We start from the raw sequence: 27886 nt of genomic DNA on the forward strand, positions 1-27886 counted from the left end.
ACAATGTACTACTTGTTGATGAAAAAGGCAAGGAATTATGGGAAAACTGGGATTCTTCACAAAACAGAGGATTGGGAAATATTTCTCTTAGTGTACTTGTAGTCAGTGAAAATAAAATGTTCTTTATTTCTTTTCCAATGGCATAAGTCCTGCTTTATGTTTTTAGAGAAGTTATTCCTGTCTTTAAGCAGGTTAGTTCCTGTTAGTGAAACATCCTAAGTGGGATGAGGTTGCTTGCTTTGACTGGCTCTGAGATTCAGGGTGGATTGAATAGGGGCAGGCATCACACAGGGAATACCCAGCATTTGTCTTCTCTGCGTTACAAAGCACTATCATCCCAATTCTGTTCCTGCTCAGCCTTCCAGATGTTATTGCCATTAATATGAATGGCTTCATTACATACAGTTTTTATGGCTGCCCAGATTTCAGCAGATGTCTGACTTAAGAAATATATTCTCCCTCACCTTCCTTCATTAACCAAAGGAGCATTAGCAGTCAGTCCACTCTAGCCACTGGGAATAGTAATTAGTGCTTTAGTTTAGTGGTAATGGGATTATTACTTTGGAGCCTGCTGCTGTATGTTCTGATGTTGCAAGCTTTTCATATTTTACAGCTGATTGTTCTTCCCTGACATCTCCATCCTCCAGCTGTTGGGTCTCCAAGGGGTGGGTAAGCTCAGGAGCCATTGAATCCAGCTCTTCTGCCAGTGTTGCACTCCCAGTTGCTTCCATTCATTTGCAGTCTAAAGCAAACCAGGGCAGAAGTGCTCCCTTCCCATAAAGAAGTTAAGCAGGCCAGTTTCAGTCAGTTGGACAGTATGGGTTTTATAGCAACTTCAGAAAGCAGTAGTTTGAGGTAGTGTTTGAGTTATAGAGAATAACCTTGAAAATCAAGTCTTAAGATTTCTACATCATAATTTCAACTAGTTGTTCTTACTCCTTCTACAAAAAGAAGGTTTTAATAGGAAATTCTGGTCCTGATAAATTTATTATATCTGATACACTCATGGAAGAGACTAACTGTCCTCACACACATTTGCATAAGACATTTTTAGAGTTAAATTGTCTTGTTGGAAGCCATCCTAATTGTCAGGATTCTGCCCCTTGAATGGAGACACCTAATTAACAAGTGCTTCGAGAAAAGTCAATATCTAAGGATAGAAAGACAAGGTTTGACTTAGCACATTGGTTAAAATGTTGCCTGCTTAGGTAGTGACCTGGAGCTGTCTCCACTGAGAGCAGGTGACTGGCAGCAGCTCAAGAGCTGTAGGCACCGGTGTGACCCCGGGCAAGGGCTGGGCGCTCCTGCCTGCCTGCCGGGAGGCGCTGAGGCCTTGGGGCTGCCGGGCAGGAGCACCCAGGGACATATTTAGCCTCTGCACTGGATCCACAGAGGCTCAGGTGTGAGGTGGGTTAAACCTGAAATTTGTGTTTTATCAAACACAGGAAGCAGAAGAATGGAAGCTCTGCTGGGTAGTAAATCCTCCTGCTCTCCCCATTGCAGGGAAGCCGTGAGCAAGGGTGGGCTTGCTGAGGCTGGTCGTGTGGGGACTTCTCGCCCATCTCATTAGGGTGCTGCCATCTGTTGGCTGCTTCTGTTTGAGCCTGATGGATTTACTGCTCCGCAGACATCCCAGGCCAAGCACAAGGCCAAATTGACGAAGAACTTGTGCAAAACAGTTGGACTATGTGATTGGATCAAGAAACCAGAACGATTTCATGCTGTTAGTCTACCTCACTGACTGTGCAAGGAGCCTCCTTCCAAATGGAGTGAATGAATTTATAGTCTGAATATTTTTACATGGTTTGAGCATGGCTCTCTGCCTTTCTTACCTGGAAAAACTTAATAGGGTTTCAGATTTTCTTCTCTCCAGAGCTTTAATCCTCAATTCTACTATCAATCATTTGCTCTCCAGGATCTCGAAAAACAGTTCTGTGCTTCTTCTGGTTGCAGCCACGTTGGCTACAAAAAAAACCCAACCCAAAACAAAGCAACAAAACAAACCCCAAGCACATGGCAGCTGTAAGCTACATGGTCAGACTGTCCATCCATGGATCTGTGTGAATTGGATTGGAAGGTAAACAATTTTCAAAGAAGCTTCAAAGGCCAAATCCAGGTGTATAAACACACTTTTCCCAGCTCTTTGTCAGTCATGAAGCTGAGAATCATCTCCTCATTTTCTCATCTTCCTTCATCATCTGCTTATTGTCTGTTGTCCTGCACTTCAAGTGTGGGGTCTTGGAGCAGGAATTGTCCTTTTGGTTCATTTGTCTTTGCCTTTCAGGCCCTTTAATAATGAAGCATTTATAGTCACAAATAAATAAGAAAATGTGTTTAGGTTTTAGTTCTTCTTCTGCTTGTAATATTAACTTATTTTCCAGCAGTTTTTCTGCTGGTTTGGGTTGCGTACACAGCAGAATTTATAGTGATACATTACAAACTGCTCTTATGGCATTCCTCCATCTATCCTGCTTTTAATCCTTGATAAATGAAGGATTAAATACTAATGGCATAAGGGGAAATGGAAACTCCTGGAGAGATGAAAGTGAGGAACCCTTCTACCATTCCTCTTCACTGAACATAATCCTAAATAATGGGATCCTAGTTCAAGCTGCTGTGGACGTGATATTGAAGGATTTTTTCCCCCTAAGTTTTTACTTGTGCGTGTTTTCCTTTTTGTTTTAAATTATATTTTTCAAAAGCAGTAGTGTAAATTATAATAGTTTGACTTTGGAGACTTTCTCTTCCTGTATTATGTGAAGAGCTGAATGGTGCTTCCCTCGGCATGATCACCCCATCTTTAATTGAAATGTAATTGTTTACTAAACCATTTCAACTAGAAGAGAAAATTACTATCATTTTGGTGTGTGGCTGCATACATTAAAGTGCCCCTTTTACGGGGACTGAATTTAAGAAGAATGGGAACATTTTCACAGATGATATACAAACAGAAAGCTATTATCATTAAAATGTCAACTGCAACTGAATGTGGATAACCAGTGGCAGTGGCAGCAAGAAATATGTAAATTACCTTGAGGATGTATCTATCAATTCAGTCACCGTTTCTGGAACAGGACATGCTTGGAAGCTTTGGGTTTCTGAGTATGTTAGGGATTGGAAGAAAAACAAGGTCATTTTGAGCATTTGCAGTTATTTCTAGTCTGGCTGGTACTGTTTTGCAAAGATTAGGAGTGCTAACCTGATTGTCAGATTCTTTTTTGTCAGGTACAACAACAGCACACAGACTGGGTACTCTTAAAGCATCTTTGGTTGATGGATTGCCAGGCTCTCCACAAAGGGGGCTGGTTATGAGCACCCTCATTTTACTGCTGGGAGAACTGAAGTAGGGAAAGTTAACTAACTTACATGTGATCATGTAGCAAAGCTGGGAAATGTGTCCTGAGCTGAATTTCTTAATTTCTAATTCCCAGTCCTGATGTTAACCAGTAGCTAAGCTACTCCTAATTACTTCTCTGAAATCCTCCTTCAGTTTCAAGAGAATTAAATATTCTTCTCAAACTTGATGCTGTCATGTGAAAATGAGTAAGAGGTTTTCTGACTCCCAAGTCTTTGTTCCCAGGTCAGACATGCCTTTCTTACTTGCTCTGCCAGCACTCCATGTTGTTGGGTTTTCAATTGCTTACTATTAAAATTAGAGCTTTCTGTCTCATTTTTTGAGTCTGACCTTGTATATTGAAAATTTTCTAAGTAAACTTGGAGTTTCCAGTTGGGGAAGTGCTGGAAGACAGCACAGTTAGAGATACGTGGAGTTGTCAGATTTCAGCACAGAGATGCAGTTCAAATCACTGTGGATTTATTATGTGCATCAAGCAGGAGACAGGAATGACAGGATAAAAGACACAGTGCTATGACCTCCCTTACTGAAAAGGACTCAGCAAGGCAGGGTATGGATTATTTTTTCCTTTTTGAACTGAATATGTTCCAGGGAGGTCTCTTTTTCAGAGCCTGCAGCTGTCTATAGGACAGTTTTACAGAAAGGAGGAGGCACAAGGGCTCAACAACAGCTTAATTCACACACCGAGACCACTCCTCTTTACAAGTAGTAGTAATCCTGTTTTGGTTTTTCTGGGGAGGAGCCTGGCTTTGGGCTGCCTTTGATTGCTATCAAACTGAGATGGTTGGACAGCAAAGCCCTCTGTTCCTTAGGTTCTGCAGGGCCAGCAGCAAGGCTGGCTCTGGTTTGTGGCAGTAAGGAGGGATGGAAGATGACCTGGTATTGCTGGCATCTGTTAGATGCTTTGTACAAGAAGAATTAATAGAGCTTGGTCAGCTCCTGAAGGGTAAGGATCCACCCAGGCAGACACTCAGCAATGGCAGCTTCTACCAAGAGGGCAATGGTTGTGGGTCAGTACGTTGCTGGGCCTCAACCACCATGGAAACATATTCAGGAATAGGGGGGACTTGCTTCCTGTGTTAGTCCCAGGCACTGGAGCAGCAGGGGAGCTTATGATTTTAGGGAAAATAAAGTAATGCACAGGTGAGAAAGGGGAAAATAAACATTTCAGCAAGTGGTCTGGCTCAGCAGTTGCCATAAATCAGCATGATTCTGTTGATTTCATGTAGCTAATCCAAATGCTTCTACTTTACCCTCCTTTGAGGACAATTGGACCCCTTCCTGTAGGGTATGTGAAACCCATGGGCTTTCAGAGCTTTGTTCAGGGTCCAGAGGAGGCCAACAGCAGAAAATCCTTGGAGCTGTGGTAGAAGATTGCATCCTTGTAGCAGGAGAGAGACTGGAGACAGGGAGGGAGTGAGGGTGAAAAAGCAGCTTTGAGCTCCCTTATCCTGGAAAGCCCGAGAAGCTGCTGTGGGAGAAACCTGTGTTGTTCTCAAGATTTTTTTGCTCTTCTCTTTAGATCCCTTCGTTCTTCCACTCCTGTAGAAGTAGTGTTGTAGCATATGAGAAATACCGACAGTTCCTGTCTGTTTTCATGGAGAGAGCCCGTGGGAGGAATATTTAAAATTTAGGCTGTAAGTAGGGCTAATAGGAAATGCTAATTCCCATTTCATTCTTTTGATCAGTGTCTATTGAATGATAATTACAGTGATAGTGCTTGGCACTTCTGTAGCACCTTTCATCTGAGGCTGTTTAAGCATTCTGCCAATCGGAATGAATCCAAGCTTGCAGTCACTGTGGGGTTGCAGCTTATCATGCTGCCTGAAAATAAGTGGGAAACTAAGGCATGGAGAGATTATGTGACCTTCTCCATCTGTCATAATCTGTATGGAAGGGTTGGGACTGTGTTGCAGTTCTGCTGGTCATCTTACAAGGAACAAAAACAACTCAACAGAACCTTTAAAATGGTGAAAATTATTAAAACTGTCCAGATGCCCAGCCTTTACTCTCTAAAACATGTTTGTTTGGTGTTTTTTGGCAATTTCACAATTTAATATATGCTCAGGTGCTCCATTGTGCTTCTATGTGTTGCAATTGTTTGAATTCCCCCCACCAAGACACACAATCTCAAACTCTCACTGGATTTTTCAGCATTACTGAAACTGATTCGTACCAGTTCTTTAGAGTCTCCCATTTCCCAAGGATGATTTGAACCTCTTGCTCATTTCAAAACTACTACAATTTTGGTAGTATTTCGAACTCTTCCCAGGAAGCCCAAATGCAAACACCCTGTACTAATTAATAGGCTTTAGGGAGACAAATGAATCTGTCTAGTTTCATTTCTGTGAAATGAATGAAAGACACAAAGTAAACAGACAAAGCTTTAATTTGCTTAAACCTCTAGGCACTGAAAAACCCCCAGATTGCTGGTAGCACAGAGAAAAGACGACCATTAATATATACAACTTGACAGTGTCCCTTTAATTTGTTTCTGGGTCACAGATAAAGAATTGTGCTGCAGATATAAAAGGCAGGATAATAAACACATTCCCTTCTCCCAGTTTCAATAGCAGTGATATTGTGCTTTCAGAAAACAACTCAAACAGTATAAACTGTTATTTGAATCTCTTAGGGAACTCCAGTAGAACATGAGTGTCCATTTAATCATCTCTGAACTTTTTCCATTTGGGAATTTGTATTGCTTTAGCTCATGGATATTAGGTATTAAATTGATTGTGGTGGAATGAATAGAAATGTGTGTCATTGCCACACATCACTGAATGGTTACCAATAAATTTCTTCAGTTTTAACTTAGTTTCTGAAACAGGTTTTTTCTCACTTACACTAAACACTTTGCTGTAACTATTCCAGATTTTGAGCCATAATTTCTTGGACTTTCATTGTGGTGGATATAAGAACTTTGGGTGCTGTGACAGGAAATCATATGTGAGATGCTCCATCCTAGCTGGAAATGATCTTGCCTGTGTTGTTCCCTCTCTGGAAGTGTCTGACTTTGAACTTTAATGGACATGAAAGAGCTTATGGCACTTTTAGTTTAGTAGGGCTGCTGAGTTAGATCATTTGGAAGTTGTTTTGGAGGTTTCTTCTTCCTATCCAAATCCCAAGCTGGTGCTGACTAATGTGTGGATGTTTCTCCAGGTGGTGACACTGTTGTTCCAAACCAAGTGCAGCCACTTGAAACAGCAGGTCTGATTTGGGTAGTCTCGTGGTGATTGCACCATCTCATCATACTTGCAGTAGAATAACTGTTACTGTGAGTCTGTGAATAAACATATATGTTAAGATGACATTGATTTCTAGATACTTTCTTCAAACTTTGGTTACCATGGAAACAAGATTCACTTTCTCCTCCATACTGTCTCTTTTCCTTAGCACTGCAGTCTGGTAAGGAATACACTGGGTTTGTCCTCCCCACCCTCTCCCTCCCCTGTGAGCAGTGACAGTCGTGGCTCCGGCATCAAGGATAATTTCAGAGTGCAATGGTACGAGCTCTCTTGCCTTTCCTGAGGTATTCAGGTATTCCTGGCCCTGGCGCTCTGCCAGCAACTTTCTGTCTTTATCTTCCTCCATAATTATCATGGATCATATCTTACCTGTAACATTCTTCAAAGCACTGAGGAAATTAGCTCCAGAACTACTCATGTCTGTATTTCTCCCATTGCTCTGTGTAGTTACATAGAATGGGATTCACAGTGATCAGCAGAACCTGCCTCTGCCTGCCCTTCTCTCCTCCATTCCTGCCACTCGCAAGATCAGTTCCACATATTTCCCATGATTTGACAGTGTGCCCTGATTATAGTCAACACTCTGGTTCCCGTGCCTTCTTTGCCACTGGTTGGAGATCTGCCCGAGTGTGTCCCAGGCTGTGACGTGCAGGGCTGCGCTGCCTCATGTGAGGCTCAGAGAGCAGCTGGCAGCCCTTGGGGGCTGTGCCATCCCCCTGCCTCCTTGCCATGACCAGGAGAGTTTCTTCTACAGCTGTGCTGGAACCTCTGCAGCCCACTGTTCCACAGCATGCGGGTAGTACAGGGAAAGGTGGAGCCCAGTGATCACCTGTTTTATACAGATGTGCAGGAGTGAGTGGAATCTAGGATTAGGTTTTCTTTCTATTCTGATTTTACTTGCAGTTAATTACCTAGTTTAATGCTGAGAGCAGAGATCACCGTGTCTTTAGGCATGCTTGGCAAACAGGAATGTGGCGTGGAACAAGACAGGAACTTGGCATGTCCAAGTAATGCTTCCTTATTCCTACATCCATGAGCTTCTGAGCACTGCACTCCCCTTCCAGAGCAACAGGGTCAAAAGGGCATCCATACACCTTGGTTGGTGTTCTGTATCACCCTGTCATATCTACATTTTTTGAAAGTTTTACAAATAGAAATTCAAGTTTTGCTGATGTTAGGAGGTAGAGGAGGACACCCTTGTGGGACCCAGGTATGCAGAAGGTGGCACAGCTGGCAGAGCAGCTGGCTGGGATGGAGAGGCAGCGCGCTGGGCACGTCACCTCCCAGCTTCAGATCTGCTCTGAATGCAGCCTCCCTTGAGAATTAGCAAGTGAGTCAAAAACAGTTAAGGAATAAATAAATGAGACTTCAATCTACCTGCTAGAACTGGAATTTCCTGCTGGGTGACAAAATTCTGCTTTAAATATAGTAAATCCACTGCTAAGACCTGAAAATAGGATCTGCCAGTTACAATGTCTGTCTTATTTTGCAGAGGGATAAAACAGCAATGAAGGTAATTTTTGCCTCCAGTTCTTGAAGAATACTCTTTTTTAATTTTTATCTTTGGCAAACTTTCAGTTTGAGTGTCCAAGGAAACATGATTCTGAGCTGTGGGTTTATTGCTACCTCACATCACATTCTCCACCACCTTAACCCAAAGACCAGACATAAGCTTAAGAGAAAAAAAAAAAAAAAAGGAGTAAAGGTAGAGAAAAATAGCAGGGAGTAGTCTTGCCTTGATTTTCATTTCAATTTAAATTAATGATTGAATATCTGTGATTTCACCTGTGACGGGAAAACTTGTGGGTGCTTTTCATTTTTAATTTGTGTAGAGGGGGTAGGTAGAGCCCTCACTCCAGTCTCTAGATGGATGGTGTGTTGTTTCAAACCTCCGGTTTCTATTCTAATCAGGAGGAGACTTTGAGATTTTGAGAACTACTTTACAGACTTGTAAAACCCCCTGAGGTTCTTCATTCTTGTTTTCATGGTATAATTTCAAGTAGGAGGATTCCTTCTACCCCACCCTAAGGATTACTGCCTGTCACAGTCCTAAGCTTTCTTCATCAAAAAATTGTCTGGTCTGTGCGTCATGAAGGACAGAAAAGCTGCTGAAAGCAAGGCTGGTGTATTCCTGTCAGTGTCATACGTGTGTTATATTTATCCTTTCATTGTGATTTTCCTCTTATTTTCCCAATCTGTAAGCAGAAGCTGAATCAAACTGAAATACTAATTTTCATAAATCCTGAGGTTAGGACAAATGAGCTTCATTTTAAGTATTTCCACAAAGTCTGGAAATTAAGTTGTCTAGGATGGTAGGTAGGGAAAAATGCAAGACTGATGTATTATCTGAATTATAGTAGGTATTCACTGTACCTTTACAAAAGTTAACATTTTTGTTTGATTGCAGCTGTAATTATTGCTGAACACAAATGTCCCAATTTAAGCTTCAGAAAGGCAGTGGAAGGCTTTGGAGCCAAGAGCATCTGCCTGAAACATGAGTTTCATATTTGAATGAGTAACTCTTACTGCAAAATTACACAACGAATCCCTATATTCAAAGGATAATAATAATTTTTTATTCTAAACATATCATCCACCAACTGCTTTTTGAAATTTATTGCCCTAGCAGATGGTTTTGTAGAAAATGTTTTATTAAAAGCACACAAGATTTGTCAATGAAAATGCAGCAACTCGATGTTGATACCTTGCTGTAGACTAAGAGTTGGTCATCAATATTGTGGAAAATGGGGTGATCTCTTCCAGTATTTTCTTTGCTCTGAAGATTTCAGATGGAAGGGAGCAGGAAGATGCCTGATGACAAGATACAACTTGACATCCGTGTGCTGCTCCAAGGCCATAAATCAAAGTAGGGAAAGCACATATAAAACACACTCATGAAGCAGTTTAGTCTGTATCATATAGCAGAAGTGGACTTTAAAAGAGAACATTAATGTAAACAGATTTATGGAGATAGTTTTCTCATCTCCCGTGTGTTTATTGCTCATCTTGGAGAGCTTTGATACCTGTTTTAACACGAGGCAATGTATTTGAATGGTTAGACTGCTGGCATAGGCATGAAGCACTCTTGAGAAATAATCCTGGCTTGGCAGCTTATCTGCTGTACAGTGTAACAAATCACGGAGACACCTCTGCCTTTCAGCTCGTTTCCTCTGTGATCTGCCAAAGGAATCTATTTTGACAATGTTTCCTACCTGCTCTCCCACCCCTACCTGTGCTTCCTCGTTTCTTCCCTGTGGATGGTCTTTTAAGAGGCATGTTCTCATGTTTGATCTTGTAAAAGAATTAAGTTTTCCCTCTGAGATGGTTGACTCCATTGTGCCAGTTAACTAAGAGAATGTTTCACCCCAGTGAGGTTCTTTCCAGGTGACATCCTTGCTTGGCTTCATCTAGGCAGTTTTTTTCTAGTCACTCCTCTCTTTGGGTAAGTAACTGGTTTTGTTCTTCAGGGTTACTTGCATTCCACCTGTGTCTCTGTTTCTGCATCATTCATCCTTGATTGCTCAATTACCCTTCTCCCACCTTCCTAAGGAATATTTATCTGTCTTGTGTGAGTATGAAATGTTGACAGGATGATAATTACAGAACTGTGAACAAATAATCCAGAGTTGAGTGGTTCTGTTTTAATAGGAGAACAAAAGAATCTAAATTGAGGAATCAGGCAATCCCTGAATAACAATGGCTTTGAACTGCAGTTGTGTTCTAGATCCTTCCTGGCAGTTGTATTCCTTCATCCAGACTCTGTTAATGTCCCACCTGCTCCATGTGCATGTTCCATGCAAGTCATCAGCACTGGTTCAAAAGTGCAGACAGAGAGTTCCTGAGTTTGCTGTTACTTTGCCATAAGGCCTTGGCTTGCCTGAAGTTTTTTAGTAGTTCTCTTGGTCAGGGACTGTGTGCTGGCTGAGAGTGACTATTTCAGGAACTGGGAGATAAAAAGCAGAAAAGGAATAGAGTGAAATTCTGCAAATAAACATTTAGCAGAATATTGGGAAAAATGTCCTGAGAGATCCATGGCACAGAGAGCTGCTAGGCTGTGTGATTCTTTCTTCAGGGCAGTGGGAGATAGACCTGGAGACTGAGACAATTTGAACAAGATTGGTAGAATCTCTACAAAGATAGAGCATAAGCAGCAATCCCTTACTGGCCAGAGAAGGAGGGAAAGGATGAGGTGTTATGTGTTGAATTTTGCTGCTTCTATCTGTGATTTCCCGACACTTGCATGTATGAGATTTCCCCTATTCCTAATTAACCCTCAGTGCCTCTCATTTGATGTAATTCCAGTTTTCATGACCTAGGCAGACCCACACTGTCCCTTTCATGACCTGTGGACTTCAGTGCATCTTCATCTGATTTTCCAAATGGACTGAACTGAGTGTTTCCAATGACACTGCAAATTTGATTAATCTTTTGCCATAGAAGGGCAGTGTTGCTAAGCAGCACTTACCAACACGAGCTGCGTCTCACATTCCAGGGCTGCTTCATGGCCTGGCTCACAGACAGACCCTCTCGTGTGCTGCAGAGCTGGAGCTCTGTGTTTATTTCCTAACTCTGGATGCCAGAGCACAAGTCTGACCCTAGCATGTGCAGCTGTAGGATTGGAGTATTCATTGCCATCTATCACTGGACATGTAATGTTTTTGAAGCTATCTTTTCATTCTTTTGGGGTTTTATCTTAATTCCAAGACACTTGTGTCTCAGAGTCTCTCTTTCCTTATCCCTGTAGAACTATGTTTTAAGGTAATATCACTCAGAGCAAGTTGGTGGTTCCTGGATGGATGTTACTTCCAGAATTAAAGGTGTTACTTTATATGTATAATAAACTAAGATTCTAAAACCCAGAATAAGGACAAGTTGGTAGAAAATATTTACTCACAATTTTACACCTTTAAGCTTATCCCTGATGTAACAGGAACCATGGACATGTATGAAACACTGCATGACACAGTTATATTTGTGGCAAGTACTTATTTATGACAGTTTCATTATTATGAAAAAAAATACTGTGGAAAAAAATTCTGACATCCTCCCAAGTCCTCTGTAGCTGAGATTTGCTATAACTGAAACAAAAAGATATGGAAGAACTATAAAAATAACTCCATCTGTTCACTAGTTCCTGTGATCTCTTTCTAGTGTTTATTCTGTATGGTCCTTGGGTAAGAGCATAAATGAGAACTTCTGGCTGCTCCTTCAGTGTTCCTGTTGGACCAGTACCCTCCCAGTGCCCATGGTTCAAACCGTCACACTTTGCCCCATGGGTTTTTGGCCAGCCCCTCTCCTTCTTGTCCTTCCTCCTTGTGCTTAGAAAATATGGAGACCTGCCAGGACTTTCCCTAACAAAGCTGCTCTTGATATATCCAGCTCAAGTGATTATTTTTAGTTACATCATATCTATTGTGTTTCCTTGGTCCTGACTTTTTACCTTTAAAACTTTATCATGTGGGTTCACTGCAAATGAACATGAATGGTGTGGAAGTCGGTTCCAGACGTGCATCATTACTTTGTGTTTAATAAACCATGAGCTAAAGATTTTGCTGCCTTTAACAGTTTCCTCAGTTTTGCATCCCTCCCTTTTTCCCTCTCTTCTTTCCTGTTTTCTTGTCATAGCCCCAGGGGGCGTGGACATACACAGATCCTGCATCTCAAAGGCAGAGGGTTCCAATGGGTTTGCACACACACTTTAAAAGAATTATAATATTTTAAATATTCAAGTGTTATAAAATAATATTATTTCCAGGGCTTCAGTAATTGGAAATGCCAAAATTGATAATCAGGAAAAATTAAAATGAGAGTTCATCACCTTTCTCCTTCTGCAGCCAGATAATGGCATCCGATTTTAGGTTTGTCCAAATATGTAAGGAAAGCCAGCCCAAATCACAGCAGAGTTAATTGTCCTGTTTTGAATTGTGCCTCTGGTGTTACAGCTTAAGTAGCAGTGCTTGTGATTAAGCCATTCCTCAAAAGGATTTGTTTTGGTTTTTTTCTGCCTTCATTCTTTGTGTCTTCTTGTAACTTCAGTCAGCTCTTCTGATTAGAGCAATTGTATTCCAGACTTGAGGATGTCAGAGTCAAAACTGCAGAAACAAAACAAGAAAAGCAAAGTCCTTGCACTGAAAAAAGTTAAACTGCAGCACACAATTCTGCCCTAGACAGCTTTCAACAGAAACTTAAAAGCATATAAAGAACATATAATATACAGGGCAATACTTTAATTACTAGAACTCACAAGAATGCAGCAAGGCTAGAGGAGTAGGCAATGTTCATAGGGCAGGATTAGCCTAATTTGTCTGTAGATCAGAATCAAATGTTTAAGTCATAAATGAAGAAGAAATGGATTATTTTCTCATGATCTCAGCAGAAAGGTACAGCAGTCACACCCCAGGTCGGATTCTCTCTTTCTTGTATTTGTGGAGACCAACTCCTTTCTCTTTTTTTTCTTACCCCATTAAAAAATTCCAGAAGATGGTAATTCACATATTAGACTTTCTGATCTCTAGCACACACTATGGAGGTGCAAAGTATTGCTACAGCAGCATAATATATCAGCATTAAAACCTCTGACATGTCATTCTCCCAAGGAAGCGAGCAATGAGAACTGAAAATGGCACAGTGTGATCTCCGTCTGGTAGCAATGAATGTAAAAACAATGGGAAACAGAAGGAAAGAATGTCTTACTGCAGCCCTAAATTCTCATTTCCAGATCCTGCACGAATCATCTAACAGTTGTTGAGATGTGGAATACAAGGCAGTGAAAGGAAGCTGGGATCATTTGCTGCAGAAAGTGGGTTTTTTCCTTATCAATTTCCTGTGCAGAGTTCAAAGCTGGCACTGGATTGGAAGAAACTGATCCCCAGTGGCCTTTAGGGAATTAGTGCCTGATTGGCCCGGTGCATATTTTTTATTTTTCCTTCACAGCAAATACTGGCTTGTCTCCATAGCAGGCAACCAGTGGCCTGATCTAGCCAGAAGAACAAGAGCATGAAGGGTTGATATCAGGAGTATGAGGTTGATACCATATTGATAACAGGAGTATGAGGCTGGCTAAGGTCTGAGTACCAAGGGAAGTATCTTAGCAATGTTCTAGGTAATGCAAATCCTCCAATGTGCTGTTTCATAGCAGTGCTTCTTTATACATAAAAATTCTCCGGAGGTATTTCTCATGGACAAAACACTTTTGACAAGGCCTTTGTTGTCTTACGCATTTGCTTTGTGTGAGATGGCAGCACGTATAACCTGATGGCCCGTGTTGATGCATCATGCTATTTCAATCACGCAGATAGCTCCCAGAGAAGTGTTCAGTTCACATGAATGCATGTTACATACCTCATTTGTAAGCAAAGTGGCACTTAATAAATGTGAAACACCTTTGGTTATCTAGATGTTTCAAATTCTCTTGCACTTACAAACAGGAAAGTCACTTCCGTAACAAGAGCTGCACAGACAGCCCCAGGACTTTTGACATAATGTCACCCACAAATATCCTAGGTGGGGAAGGAGTGTTTAAAGAGCAGGAACAAATGACAGGCTAGATGTAAGGCAAGCTGTGATTATCCTCCTGCAAGACACATAAAGGGTATTAATTTATAAAAGGGAGCTGCTTAGGGCTGCGTGACCTATATCCATTGCTTAAGGTTGGCCAGAGAAACCACTGAGTCTCATCCCTGGAGAGGAGTGCTCCATGGCTACGTCTGAGGTGCTGGCAAAGTACCCAGTGAAAACATACCCATTCTTTTCACATTTATTTTCTTCTGCACGTCAAGATATGTCCTTGGTATCTTGCCCCCTCTCCTGGGGATGGGGAGGGGAAGCAGTGTGTGCAGAACCACAGGCTGTGCAGGGACTTGCCAAATTGTTTGTGTCTGGTTAATTTAGTTCTTTGGTGTGACAGTGTGCAAAGGGACACTTCCTGGGGCTTCACCCTAAAATCCTGATTTCTCCTTAAAGTGCTACCCCACTTTCTGCAGCTAGTGTGCTTGACCTTCCAAGACTTCTGAGATGCTGTGAATGCTGGACACCACAGTAGTATTCTCCTTTTATTGCCTTATTTAGCCAAGAGATTAAATGTAATGTTCAGATTATGTAGAACATTAACTCCTAACAATAAGCAAATAACACATTAGAAGCTTTGCTATTAAAACGTTTAGTGCTGGCTCTGCTGTGGAGCTCTCCAGGAGCCGTGACTTATGTTCCGTGAGGGAGGAGGCACAGCAGAGAAGTCGCTGTACCTTCAGTGCAAGGGTCTCTTCCCGCGGGCAAGGTAGTGCCTGGAGCTGCCGAGCCCGTGTGCCACGTTCAGGGATGCTTCCCAGGCCAGCTGTGCATGTAGCTAAAACACCTGAGGCTGATCCCGCCAGACATGGCTGAAAGTCTGGGGGGTTCGGATCAGGTAACGGGAGTTCGGCCGCTCCCCTGGGCGCTGGCGAGTGGCTGGTGCTGGAGCCGGTGCTGCCGGGCTGGGCTCTGCTCCCGACAGGAGTTGCTCTGTGCTGGTCTCGTCTCTCAGACAGGATTTGTATGTGAGCTGATGGTTGCCAGGGAAACGGAGGCTTCGGGGAGGCTCTCGCCGACGCAGCGCCCTGGCCGGGCGGGCGCGGGGAGCGGGGCTGGGCCGGGACCCGCAGCCGGCACCGCACATGAAGGCAGCTGGGGAGGAGCAGCTCCGGGCCGCGCCGCGCCGGGCAGCAGGCTCAGGGCTCGCCCGCTCCTTCTCCCTTTTTTGTTGTAATTTAGTATTCTTGTCTCACCCCACAGGGGTTCCTCAGCCGGCGGCTTAAAGGCTCCATCAAAAGGACAAAGAGCCAACCGAAGCTCGACAGGAACAGCAGCTTCCGGCACATTTTACCTGGCTTCAGGAGTGTGGACAATGAAAGGTAGGGGGATGTTTCTGGGAGGGTGGGGAGGAGGGTGTGTGAGAGAAAATGGGGATATTGATTTTTCCCGGTCTTGTTAATATCTTGGTTATTTCATGCAGAGCAAGTGCCACGTATGTGACAGAAGTAGACTTGCTTAATTTCAAGAGGGGTAATTTTAATTTGTTGGCGAGTATACAGTGCAAGCCCTCCCTTTTTTGGTTAAATAGCATGTACAGGGAAGCCTGACTGCTCTGCTTTCTTTTCCCCAATAAATCCTGAGTGGATGCACCAGCATATAAATAGCACGTAGATGCAGCAGCCAGAGCCAGGTGATGCGGTGAGGAAGGGAGGGATGTTCACACACTGGACTACAGTGAACATTACTGGGTTACACATTGTACCAACAATACCACAGAACAAGAACAGCCATCATCTCCTCAGATCCCTCTCTCCCCCTTCCACACACCCCCCAGCATTGCTGGGGACTGCTGTCACACCGAGGTGGCTTCTCGGCGTGTGGCCGAAGCTGCTTTTCTGTCTGAGCCATGACAGGATCCTTCAGTCCAGGAGGGATGCGTTGCAGGGAGTGTGCAGATGGATCAGGTGAAGCATTTGGCATGGGCTGGCCAGTACCAGAGCAAATTGCAAGCAAAATAAAGGGGAAATGAGACCCTGGTTTTATTCTTCAGCTTGGTTAGAAAGTATAGTGGCTTTTTAGTGGATTTGTATGTATTTATGTACATGTGGATTTATGTCAGTGTGTGTATGAGTCAGGCACACATTCTAGGTAAATCTCTGTGTAAATTCACAAGGTCATGGTTGGATAAGACAGACTTCATTACCAACCCCAGAAACAAACTGCTGGTTTGCTTCCAAAAGGAACATTTTCAACCTTATGTGAATTATTTCAGGGAATGACACCAAAGTATTCAAGTACCAAGAAGAGTCTCTGTCTCAAAAACAAGCCAAATTGGACATGTACTGATGTAACCATTATGTAGCAGGGGCATTTTAAAATATCAAGACAGTACTTTAGAATCCATTGAGTAAATGCTTCGCTTTTAAAAGCAATTACAACTTTTACTTTGCTTTAGTTCATTGAAGGGGTTGTGAATTTCTGAAGCCCGCAAATGACAATTGCCAATCTGGATTTTTCCTTACCTGAGTTAGCACAGCCTCTCGAGCTTTTTCCTGCTGGATTGTGCAAGTAAAAGGATTGTGCTGGCCAGTGCAGAGAAATATTTCAGGGGTTACTCTCTGGGAAGACAAAGTTGGTGTGATTCCTGTGCTGCAGTTTTCACAGCCGCTTGAAGCAGGGCACTGTGTTCCAGAGGGAAGAGCAGTGAGTGCAGCTGGGCAGTCAGGAAACTGCCCACAGCGTTGCTGCTTCACTCCAAGAACAGGGAAATTAGGCAAGGTTTTCTTTCTACCTAGATGAGTTTTGTTTCTTTCTGTGAACTAGCAGTATAGGACGTGGGAATTAACTGTTTCAACCAGCCCTGCAGCCATTTTCCCAAATTAAGCTTTGTGATCTCCCTGCCCTCCCAGCACAAGAGCTCTGGAGCTTACTGGGCTGTGTCCTCCCAGACAGAGCCAGATTTGCAGTAACTTTCTATAGATTCAGTGAATGGCTGTAGAGCATCTTCAGTGTAGAGCTTAAAGGGTGAGAGGTAGCAGTTGGCAGCCTTATATAAAACCCAAGGATTTGCTTACATGGCTATTTAGAAACTGAAAATGAAAGGCTGCTGTTAGGCAGGTATCACTCATAAATGCACTGCTCTGGCAGAAGCTGACACTCAGCACTTTCTGACAGCAAGCTTTGAGTCCCTGAGCTTTCATAGCAGTGTCAGATCTGTAATGTAAGCAAGGATCCTTCTGCAGGAGATCTTGGCCTTAGGTACTGTTGCTCTCAGAGAGGTGAAAGAAAAGCAGCAGCTGGGCTTCTCAGACATGCATCGAGGTTTTGGTGATGGAAGATAATTTTATCTTCCTGAACATTCCCATCCACATGTGCTAAAACACACAATGCACTGACTGCTGTGAGATATGAAAGGGCTTCAGTCTTTTAGATCACTCCTGTTTATTTTCTGCTGTGCTTCCGTGTCTGTCTTGAAATCCAGTAACTGTTTCAAAGCAGCATCTGGTATTGGAATATTTGCCTTTTAAATATTTGATTCTTGACTCCATCTTGTATCCGAGCTGACTGTTCATGAGCCACTCCTTTGCTCATGGAAATAACCCCTATAACAGCATCTTGTTATGCAGCTTTGTGGAATTTTTGCGGGAGGTGTCATAGCAAAAATGAATAGTGCAGTCAATGCAGTTAAGACACTCCAGGTAGAAATATTGAGCTATAGTAGATCATAAATGATTCTGTTACTTGGCTTCTATGTATCTAAATTGGTTCTGTGTTGTACCTCTTAGTTTCTTTATGTTTCCTTTTCTTGCATGTTCTGTTTGTCCTGCTATGTACAGGAGATAAGTATGAATCTATGAAATGTGCGCACACAGGTACAGATGCTGTGGTGGTGGTGATGTGTATCTAGAGCAGAGATCATAAACAAACATATCTATGCTTTTTATCTTATATTTGCTTAGTGCATACATTTAAATCGTGTACATTTCAAATGGAAAATTATTACCTCCAGGAAATTTGTACAGTGTAAGTTTTATAACAAAGGAACACAAGGAAATAACATTCAACACTGGAAAAGTCACAGAATGTCTCAGTGGCATCAGTTCAGAATCACCTTGTTAATTCTGTGCCAGCAGAGTCTGGGTTTCGTACCCTGCATGGCACAAAGGGAGCAGCCGGGTTTGCAGTGGAGTCCTGCAGAGCTACTCTTAGGGAGCTGACTGCTGTGTCCTGGGGAGGAGCTGGCAGCTTGGACATGTGTGGGGAGCTTGTTCTTTGTCAAGTTGACGTGCCATCTACCTGGGTCCCATATCCATGCTAGGGGCTGCTTGCAGTTCTGCCATAGCGTGTGTGTGTATGAAAGCACAGAGAATTCTGCTGTGGTTACACCTCGGGCAACCATTTTTTCCTCTATAGAGAACATCTAAGGAGCTGCTCAAAGTGGTACGTTAGAAAAACATGCTGATTATAGTAAAGCAGAGCTTGTGTTTGTAGAAAAAACATGGTTGTTTCTCATAGTATTGGATTTTACATCAACTGAGAAGAGACCTTATGTTTGACAAAAGCTGGAATAAGGGTTTGCACCAACTTCAGTAAATTACTGTGGGATTCACATTTGGAGGAGCTGGCCAAATTTTGCTGGTCTTCTGCTTACTGATTTTTTTTGCGAGTCCAGTTACAGTAACAGTAATAACAGTATTGATTGTGAGTAAGAGAAGCAAAATCAGACTGAGTATAACCAGTAATATTCTACATGAGAGACGCATTAATCTGGTACAATCAGTTAATAGAAATGTGAGCTTTAAAGGAGGACTGTGGAACGAGTGCTCCTTTCAATTTCTTGGCTGGTCAGATTGCTTGTTAGAGCTAAAAAGGGTTCCTTTAAAGTGGCTTTTTGCTAACAATGTCTCCTGCATCCTGATTTATCACAGCAGCTAACAAAGTTTTATCATGGAGCGTTGAATGTTTGTCTTTGTAGTGGCCTCTCTGGGATCAGCCACAAATCAAGCATTTGGCAGATGGATTTTTCTTAATTGGACCCACATTTCTCCAACAAAATTTGTGCTGGAGAAAGTTTCTGAGCTGGGCTTTGGGCACGGGGAGTAGAGCCAGAGAACTGAGACAACATTATTCTGCAGTTGTTAATTATTGTTCTTAGACCATTTCTGATTGTTTTCTTGTGGTAGTGACCTTTTCAGTCGCTGCTGTCACTTTGTTATGATTATCTTTTAAAAATAATATTTTTCAGGAATTTAGAAACTTGGCTTCTATGGGTGTTGGGTTATTTTTTAAAATCTAAATACATGAACTTGGTCCCATCTCCTTTGAAACTGGCAAAGGCTGCTGTGACTTTACACTGGTACTGAGAGGGCAGGGACACAGTGTCACTTTGTAGGACAAACCCCTTCAGACTTTCTTGATTTGATGGGAAATGGGCACTCTGTGGAACTCTGTGTTGGGATATAATCCCCAAGGTGATCTGTCCTTGGGACACTTTTCCTCAGTGCACCTGGAATTTATTTAATGCTAAGGGTTTCTCAATTACTAACATTTATAGGGTTTTTTTTCAAAATTCCAGAAGATTACATTCCGTTTAAGCTTTTTCTTGGCACTCCAACAGTCTGAGCATATGGCTGATTATTAAATGAGCCTCAGCCTTGGAATGGGCACAGCCGTGTGCTAGCAGCACCACTTGCACTACTGCTACTTCCTCTTTAAACTACTTTTATCTTTAATCCTATCAAAAAACTTTTCTTATAGCCCACAGAGGACAAGTCCTGTACTGCAGTGCATTTATTCCCTAATCTAGTGCTACTGCAGCCTGCTCTGTGGGTTTTCACATGTTCATAAAGCTTGTTTTGATGCAATAGAAGAGCATCAATAACTTAGGAATGTCTGTACTCCTACAGTAAACTGAGTTTGTGAGTCCTTTTTAGACCTAATTGCCATTTGTTTATTCCCAACAAACTTGATCTGCCAAATATTTTTAGGAATGATGCAGTTGGTTAATTTTGATGAGAATATGGTGAGTGCTGCATTAGAAAGGATGAAGAATTTGCTCTGTTTCCTTTGGACAGGGGAATGACTCATCCTGCAGATCTGGGACATGGGTAGACCCCAGACACAGGAAGGGCTTTCAGACCTGTGTGAGCAAGTGCTGGAGAGCTTGCTGGCTCTTCTGGCTCCTCACTTCAATGGCATTAGCCAGTGAAGCTTTCTGAGTAGGAAGACTAACAATAGTAGGTGCACAGTGAAGGGTGACAATAACAGCATGTTAAGTGCAGCGCAGGAGCCTCTGGTTTGCACTGTGATGAAAATATTTTGAGGAAACACTGCTGACTTTGTATAGGGAAATGATTCAGCACTGTCAACAATAACTGAAATGTAAAATAAAACATCTTGTGAGGTCAGGAATGGGAGTGTTGGGCAGGTAACAGTGTCTGCTTTCTGGTGTGTGGGTGATGGCTGCACCTGCTCCTCACCACAGCTGGGGAACAAATGGAGGTGGCTTCAGGATTCAAGGGCAGTCTCAGGATCCAGACTGGCCTCATATAGTACCTGCATTTATATCAAGGCTACCTTGTCCTGGAATATGCAAATCAGCCTTTTAATGGAGTTCCTTTGCAAAATATTTCTTGAACCAGAAAGTTAATTACTAATCGCTAATTAATGGCTGTGTTAGGAGGCTAGAATAGAAATGAAAAGAACGGCTTTGAAGGAGAGATGCAGGAAGAAACTACTTGTTCTACACAGAAACTATGTTCCTCATTTCTTCTCATGGTAGCAGAAAGCTTAGAAATTGGCATTCAAATATTTTTAAAAGGATAATGCCTTGATGGAAAGAAGGGATTTTGGAGGGGTTTTTGGGAGGCATTGAAACAAAACCCCCAATGCTTTATATGGAAGAAAGACGAATACTCAGCTTGGTAAAAATAAGTGGACAGTTCCCTTCTAGAGGTGGTTTGGGTTTCTATTGTGGCCTCTGTTCCCTTCCAAGTCCCTCTGCTTCCTGGCTGATGGGACGGGCAGGGGGCAGGAGCACATTGAACGCTCCGTGTGGAATGGAATCATATAATACACATACATGTACTGAGGCTTTTGCACATGCATGTGAGTCTGTGATCTGTGTCTGAGGCTACCCGAGGTAAGCATATTTGACATTCTCAAAGAAATACATAAACACTTCCCCTTATCCTGCATATTCAAACTACCTTCCAAATTGAACAGGGAGGTCATGTCTCATATCTCTCAGTAAAAGACTATATTAATTCCTAGAAATTTTTCAAGCCACAGTAAAATGTCAAGGGAAGGGCTAAGAGGCCGGAATTATTTTAATAGCCCTCTTCACATTTCTCTGCTTCCTGGCTTCCTAACAGCCCAAACAAACAGCACCGTGCCCCACAGGGCAGAGCTCGCGCTTCGCCTCCCCGTGGAGTCACGGAGCAAAATTATAAAATCCTTCCTGCTTAGGCAGATGCGGCGGTACTGGGATAATTGGCTTCATGCATCTTACAATTAGCTTGCAAAAATATGTTTTGCATTCCTGACCTTTTCTCTATAAGCAAGGCCATTGTTTCACTGTCCTGCTTAATTACAAAATATAGTGTTGTGTGAGGATAGAGATGACATCGTTGTATCGTTGACTCTAATTTGACGAGACATCGTAATGGGGAGTTTTCATACTGAGGGCACTGAATTAGTGTAGCATGAAGCCACATTTCTCTAAACCTACTAAATAAGGAGAAGTTAATTTTATGCTCTATCTTTTTGACATTTGTAATCAAAGCATTGTCTTCCAGCTGCAGATGGTTAGCAGTTGAAGAATGTTTGGTAAATGCTGACAATCGGAAGGCATTGTTTCTGCAGCGGAAGATCAGGTTGATTAATGGATAGGAGGATGCTGGCTTTCATTTTGCTGCTCTCGCAGTCTGAATACATATTATTGACTTGTTTGGCCATTGTCTGGCAGACATGGTGTTGTGGTGCATCAGTGTACACCTCAGGGTTACAAGCAGATAGTTCTGTTCCTATCCTGTCAGCAAAGACTCTGAGCAAGGGCGACAGTTAAGTTGTGTTGTGGCTGATGGTGTCTCAATGTTCTTCAGATCGAAGACAGATACTGCTACTCCACTGCATTAACATTTGTTTCCAAACAGACCATTTATTCTGACTTTGCCCTGGTGCGATTTTCATGTGCATGAGTTTCAGTGCAATTACATTAGCATTACTCTTCATGTCAATAAACTCAAAGAAAAAAAAAAGGGAAAGAAAATGCCATGGCTACAGCTTTTGTACCAGAAGACACTTTCTGATAGTTCTAGAATCTTCTGTTTCCTTTTTTTAGTTATTATTTGTTTACAATAAAAACTAAGATGCTTCTTTCCCAGGCTTAAACATGATACAAACTGGCACACGATACAAACTGCTCATGGTAAAACATTACTTTTAAACTAGAAGGAAGAATCTTGCTTTCCCCAGCCCACTCTCTCCTGGCCAAGTGTTCCCTTGCACCTGATCTTAGGAAGGTCAGCAAGGTGATTCAGGGGGAAATTATTATTTAGAAGGCGTGATTTTCTGTTTGGTTAGGGCACTGAACTGATGTGACTGCAGAGTAGCAGGAAGATGGCAGAAGGATTTTTCCATGGCAGTGTGCAGTTGCATTTAATGACATGTTCTGTCAAACTGTGCTCTCAGTTTCTGTCCATAGCGCTGTGTAGGCACAGGGGAGGGATGTCCACCAGGCATCTGCCTCAGCTTTCCGTCTTTCAAAATGGAATTTCTCATCTCATAGGAGAGATGTACATTGCTTGATGGATCAAATTTTTGTCCTCTACACTGTCATTTCTGTTGACAATTATTATGAGCAATAAATTTCTTTCTCTCTTGGATGGAGGAGATGTTTAAAACAAGTTTTGCTTTGTTCTTTATTGAAACTCTGCAAAGCCTTGATTGGAAAATTTGTGTGAGGGACAAAGACAGAGTTGTAAGTGAACAAATAACAGCTGAGGTGGGCAAAGTTTTGCAGCCTTTGTTCAGAGAGCTGGAAGACGCAGCTGTTTGACATGTATGTCTTGTTATCCCATTTCATATTGCAGTGGTTGTGCACAGAAACCTGGCGGTTGTCGCTGGAGGCAGCGGGCGCGTCGAGCGCGCTGCTGGCGGTTGGTTGTACAGAGCACTGGGTATAATGATGTTCAAGACTTGTGAATGTAAAATAACTATGTCAAGTTCATCCATCAGCTGGAAGGGAGGAAAGAAACTGAGGAAACATATGCTCCTCTGTCCTTTCCCCTTACCATACTCTTTGAAAAACACCTTATGATATGGAGCCTCCTCTTAAATTATCATTAGGGCAATTTCAAGTAGATTGTTTATATATGTATATCTCCTTATCATATTGATATTATGATGTTGTTTATCTGGTTGGCAGTGTTTGTGATTTTTATATTCAGTGCAACTACAGAATGTCTCACTTAAGGTTCTCTTCAGCAAAATTCAGGTCATGAGTGATGAAAAGAAGACAGAACTTATTTTAATTGAATTAAAGTAGTGCATTTTAGCTGGAATTAAAATATAATTTGTTTAAAAGTACTTAACTGATTTGAATTAAAGCCAGAAATATGAATTTAGCTTTAATCCATGTGTGTTATGTAAGTAATTATATGAGAAAGGGATGTGGCATGCATTGTCCATGATTGATAGTGTGCAGGAGGAAGGCATTCATTCACAGAATTATGTAAATGTATTAGTAATTATAAAGCCATGGGTATTATACCAGACTGTCCCCTTTGCTCACATTTACCAGTGTCTCTGGGATTATGCTGGCCCTGCACAAAAGCCCCCATGCTCTGATGCTGGTACATGAGATTACACACAGCCCCTGTCTGAACCATTCCCTGCTGCCTCCCATGGAGCCCCTCAGCAGAGTGACCCTCTGGTACCTACCACATCATTTTCATAACTCTCTTGTATGTGCCTTGAATAATTAATAGTTTGCTGTCCTCGCTGTGTGGGAAGATGTGCTTGTTGCTGTACAGTAACACCTCAAATGATATGTATCTACACAAAGAGAGAAAGAGAGAAGGATTTTTATATTCATTTTTGTCAGATTTTTTTTTTTTTAATCATTGCTTCTGCAAATGGAAATGAAAGGCTGAGGCTGAGGCTCTCGGCTCATCTTGGAATCTGTTCTTTTTCCTCTGCCTGGGCATAATCCTCCTGGGCACTGAGGAAGGCCAAGCACTGTCCTGTTGAGATGTGCACATGGGCTCTTTGTGCACGAGGGTGCCGTGGCTCTGGTACTGCATCCGAGCAGCCAGGGAACTGGGCCCGGAGTGTCTGGGCACAGACAGACCAGTTCTGCAGGGTAAGACACAGGGGCTTTGGAGACTCTTCTCAGTTAGCCAGTTCTCTTGAATGTGTAACGAGAAGAGTCTGGGTTTCATGTTTGTGTGAGATGTTTAGCATTTTGAATCACAAGAAATCTCTAGCCTGTGAGATATGAGCAAGTTTAGTCCTGGCTATTGCTAAAAAACAGTAAGAAGATAATTTGAATTCAAGTTGCCAGTTGCTTGAAATTTGTGGTACTTGAATCAAGAGGTTCAGTTTAGGACTATTGTAAAGGCAAGAGACTTGTGCAGTGTATCACTTCTACACATTCATGTTCTGAGTCAATAGAGGAGACAGGTATAAACTTTGGCTGTTTGTGAGCTCTCTTATAACTTCTCTGCTTTCAGAAGATCAGGTTTGCATGGTTTAAAACCCATATTGCAGTATTTCTTGTTTCTTTTGATCCATGCTGAAATGGTTGCTTTAGTGCTGTACTTGAACAGCTTCAGTCACTGACCTAGCAGTGCTCGTGGATTACCCTGCATTGTGGCATCTTCACTCTGCCTTTTACTGGTGCTCAAAGTAAACATGGAAATGTGTGTTTGTGCAGTGCCTGTGCTGCGAGCACAGAGGGTCTGACCAACAGTGTCACTAGCAGAGTGACACCAGGTGGGTGCTGGATACCTAGAGGTGCCACTGGATGCCAGCCCTGCTTTTCCTGAGCTGGGTATCCCATCTGCAGAGACTCTTTGCCTGCAGCCTCTCCAGCTCGCCCAGAATTAATTATTCACTGATAATCACTCAGACCTTATGGATTAGGGAGCAGGGAGGAGGGTTGGCAGGGGGTGGGTAGAAGATGGAGCAATTTGGATTGCAATTAGTATTTCATTTCTTTCCTTACACTCTGTTTGCTTAAATTGGAGATTGCATGTAAGGACCAAGCAAGGATTTATATCCTAGCAGTGGAAGTTCCCTGTGTACCAGAAAGTAGCAAATCCATTAGTCTTTAAGCTTCCCAAAGAGATAAAACACTCAGTCAGTTTGATGAGTTGAAACATCAGGGGAGCAAGTTTTGCTTAGAGAGTGTTGCAAGGGAACAGCAGCACCCAGCCTGCCAAAGGAGGAACACTTCCCTGCCCATATCCTCCCCTGATGATAAGAGCATTTAGATACTGTCTCTCTCCATCCATTATCTCCCCTCTTCTAACTCCTTGAGTGTGCTCCTTGCCAGGAGTCTCCTTTGGGGATTACATTTGTGTCAGATCCAGAGCAGATACTGAGGCCAGTTGTGCAGCAGCCAGTGTAAACCCCAGACACTGGGTGCATCACCCACTCCCAGAGAGTGTAATTTTAAGTCTACATCACAAAAACGTTAGCCAACACTTGAAAGTCTGCTTCACTGGTGAGATTGTGTCTAATGTGGAAACCTCAAGGGGTTTTCTTGATTGCTCCAGTAACCACAGTCTGGGTCACACTTTGCAATAATTATCCTGTGTCTGAAAGGTTGTTGAAAGTCCCTAGAGGAAGGGGCCCAGTTGCATTAGAGAAGAATTTAGAGGTATAAGCTGGCAAACCATCAGCACTTAGAGATTTATTTAAGTTAGTTCTTTTAATTGCTTTCTTTCCTCCCTATGCTATTCTAAGCTCTGTGAGCCATCTAGGGAAGTAAGTCTAGCTAAAATTAATCTCAATCCTTCTTCCTTTAACTAGTTACTCCTGGCTTCATTTACCCAGACTTTTGAGCCCTACAGAGTGGGTAATAATGTTGATTGTTTTAACATGTTCTAACAGAGCATCTAACTTAGGAAGAACCATCAGCTCACTGCTGCATTTGGTTTTCCTTAGCTCCCATCTCTTAAATGTGGCTTATGATCTTTGTAGAACATTGCTGCTTCCCAAGACTGCTGGCAGCTTCCCTGACATGGATTCATAAAGCAGTTCCACATCCTTGGGTGAAACCTGTGAAAAAAGGGCAAATAATTATTTGTCTCTTTTTTTTGTTTTGTTGGGTTTTTTTTCCATTATCATAGTCCTCTTGTACCTGTCCCAACACGCACTTGAGAGAAGTTTTCTTACTTGGTGCCTTTACATCTAAAGCTGTCTCTTTGGATAAACCAAGACGGGGTTTTGCCCTCCTTAGATAGAGTCACTCAGGTTGATGCTCTCTCTCCCTTTATTAGCAGAGCCCCCACCTGCCCTCACAGAGAGCAAACCTGAGAGCAGGGAAAGGAGGCAAAAGACTGACAAGAGCCCATCAGAGGGTTGGCCCAGGGAGCCCCGTGCCTGGTGCCAGTTCCCCGTTGGCTTCTGCCCCAACTCGACAGCTTGGTTATCGCTTCTGAATGTTAAAAAAAGTTTTACTGGCTTAACAAATAATAATCCTGTTTGAGTCGTGTGAAGTTTTTGTTCTCAGTTACATCCTGTATCAGTGAGTTCCACCGACACAGTGAGATATATGATACATAATTTGTATCACTAGCATTTTTTAATCTATTGTTAGTTATTTCCATCTTTGTTACCTATTCCTTGGCCATTTTAGGAAGAGACAGTAAATAGAGACAGGCAGACAGTTTCTTTCTTATTTTACCATGCTTTATTTGCTGTTAATTTGCTAAGGGTACATTTGTCATGTTATTTCTCCTTGTCTTTCCAGCTAGAGACTCCTCTGAGACTGTTTTCCATGGTTTCTATCACTTTTTGAGGGTCTCTCTAATAAATACTAACGAATGTACATAAGTGTGCCATGGGAGGAAACACCTTTTCTCCACCTGTGGTTCTTGACAGCACAGACATACGTGTTCTGTGCACGTGTGGTGCCTCAGGGGAGCTGGCAGCTGCAACTGAGAAACACTGAAACATGAGAAACAAGATGTTTGTTTGGTAGCATCCAGATTCTGCACTTTGGGGACCTTATGAGACATTCTGTGGTGGAGGAGGAGGGACAAAATGGGGGCTGGCTGGCTGCTGGAAGACATTGCAGCAGGAAGTGTTACTGATGAGCAGCACAAGGATTCTGTCAGTGAATGGTGATGGCTGAGAGCAAGAGTGCCAGGGACTGGAGTGTCCTGGCTGGAAGAGGCTGTGTTGGGTGCACGGCGCTGTGGCTGCCTCCCTCCTGCTTTGTTCTACCTCTGCTCCCCTGAGGGCAAAGGTCTTGGAGGTGACCCTCCAGAGCAGGAAGAGCAGCAGGGACAGAGGCTCCAGGGTTGCCACAGGGATGGAGGCTCCAGGGCTCCTGCCCCGCCAGGCGTTTCCCCAGCCCAGGCACAACACAACCTGCTTTACTCCACCCTCCTTTTCCATTTCTGAGACTCCTCATCCTTGCTTGTCTCAGAGGAACATACCCTTTTGTTAAAATGAAGTGATACAGAGTCAGCATTACACAGAGGAATGAGTTATAAAATAATGGGGCTAATAAGCATGTAAAATAGCCTGACTGTACAAGAGC

The 27886-nt window shown here is 42.7% G+C and overlaps 1 protein-coding gene across 10 annotated transcripts in view; it reads left to right on the forward strand.

Annotated features, from left to right (window-relative positions):
- Positions 1-27886, forward strand: part of DAB2IP (DAB2 interacting protein) — a 195972-nt gene that overhangs the window by 73384 nt on the left and 94702 nt on the right. For all 10 annotated transcript variants that reach the window (XM_051636373.1, XM_051636370.1, XM_051636364.1 and 7 more), the window contains one exon: positions 15373-15491. In XM_051636373.1, coding sequence (XP_051492333.1) covers positions 15373-15491 — 119 coding nt within the window. The remainder of the gene's footprint in view (positions 1-15372; positions 15492-27886) is intronic.

The sequence above is a fragment of the Apus apus genome, chromosome 19 (assembly GCF_020740795.1).
Source record: "Apus apus isolate bApuApu2 chromosome 19, bApuApu2.pri.cur, whole genome shotgun sequence".
Lineage (NCBI taxonomy): Eukaryota > Metazoa > Chordata > Aves > Apodiformes > Apodidae > Apus > Apus apus.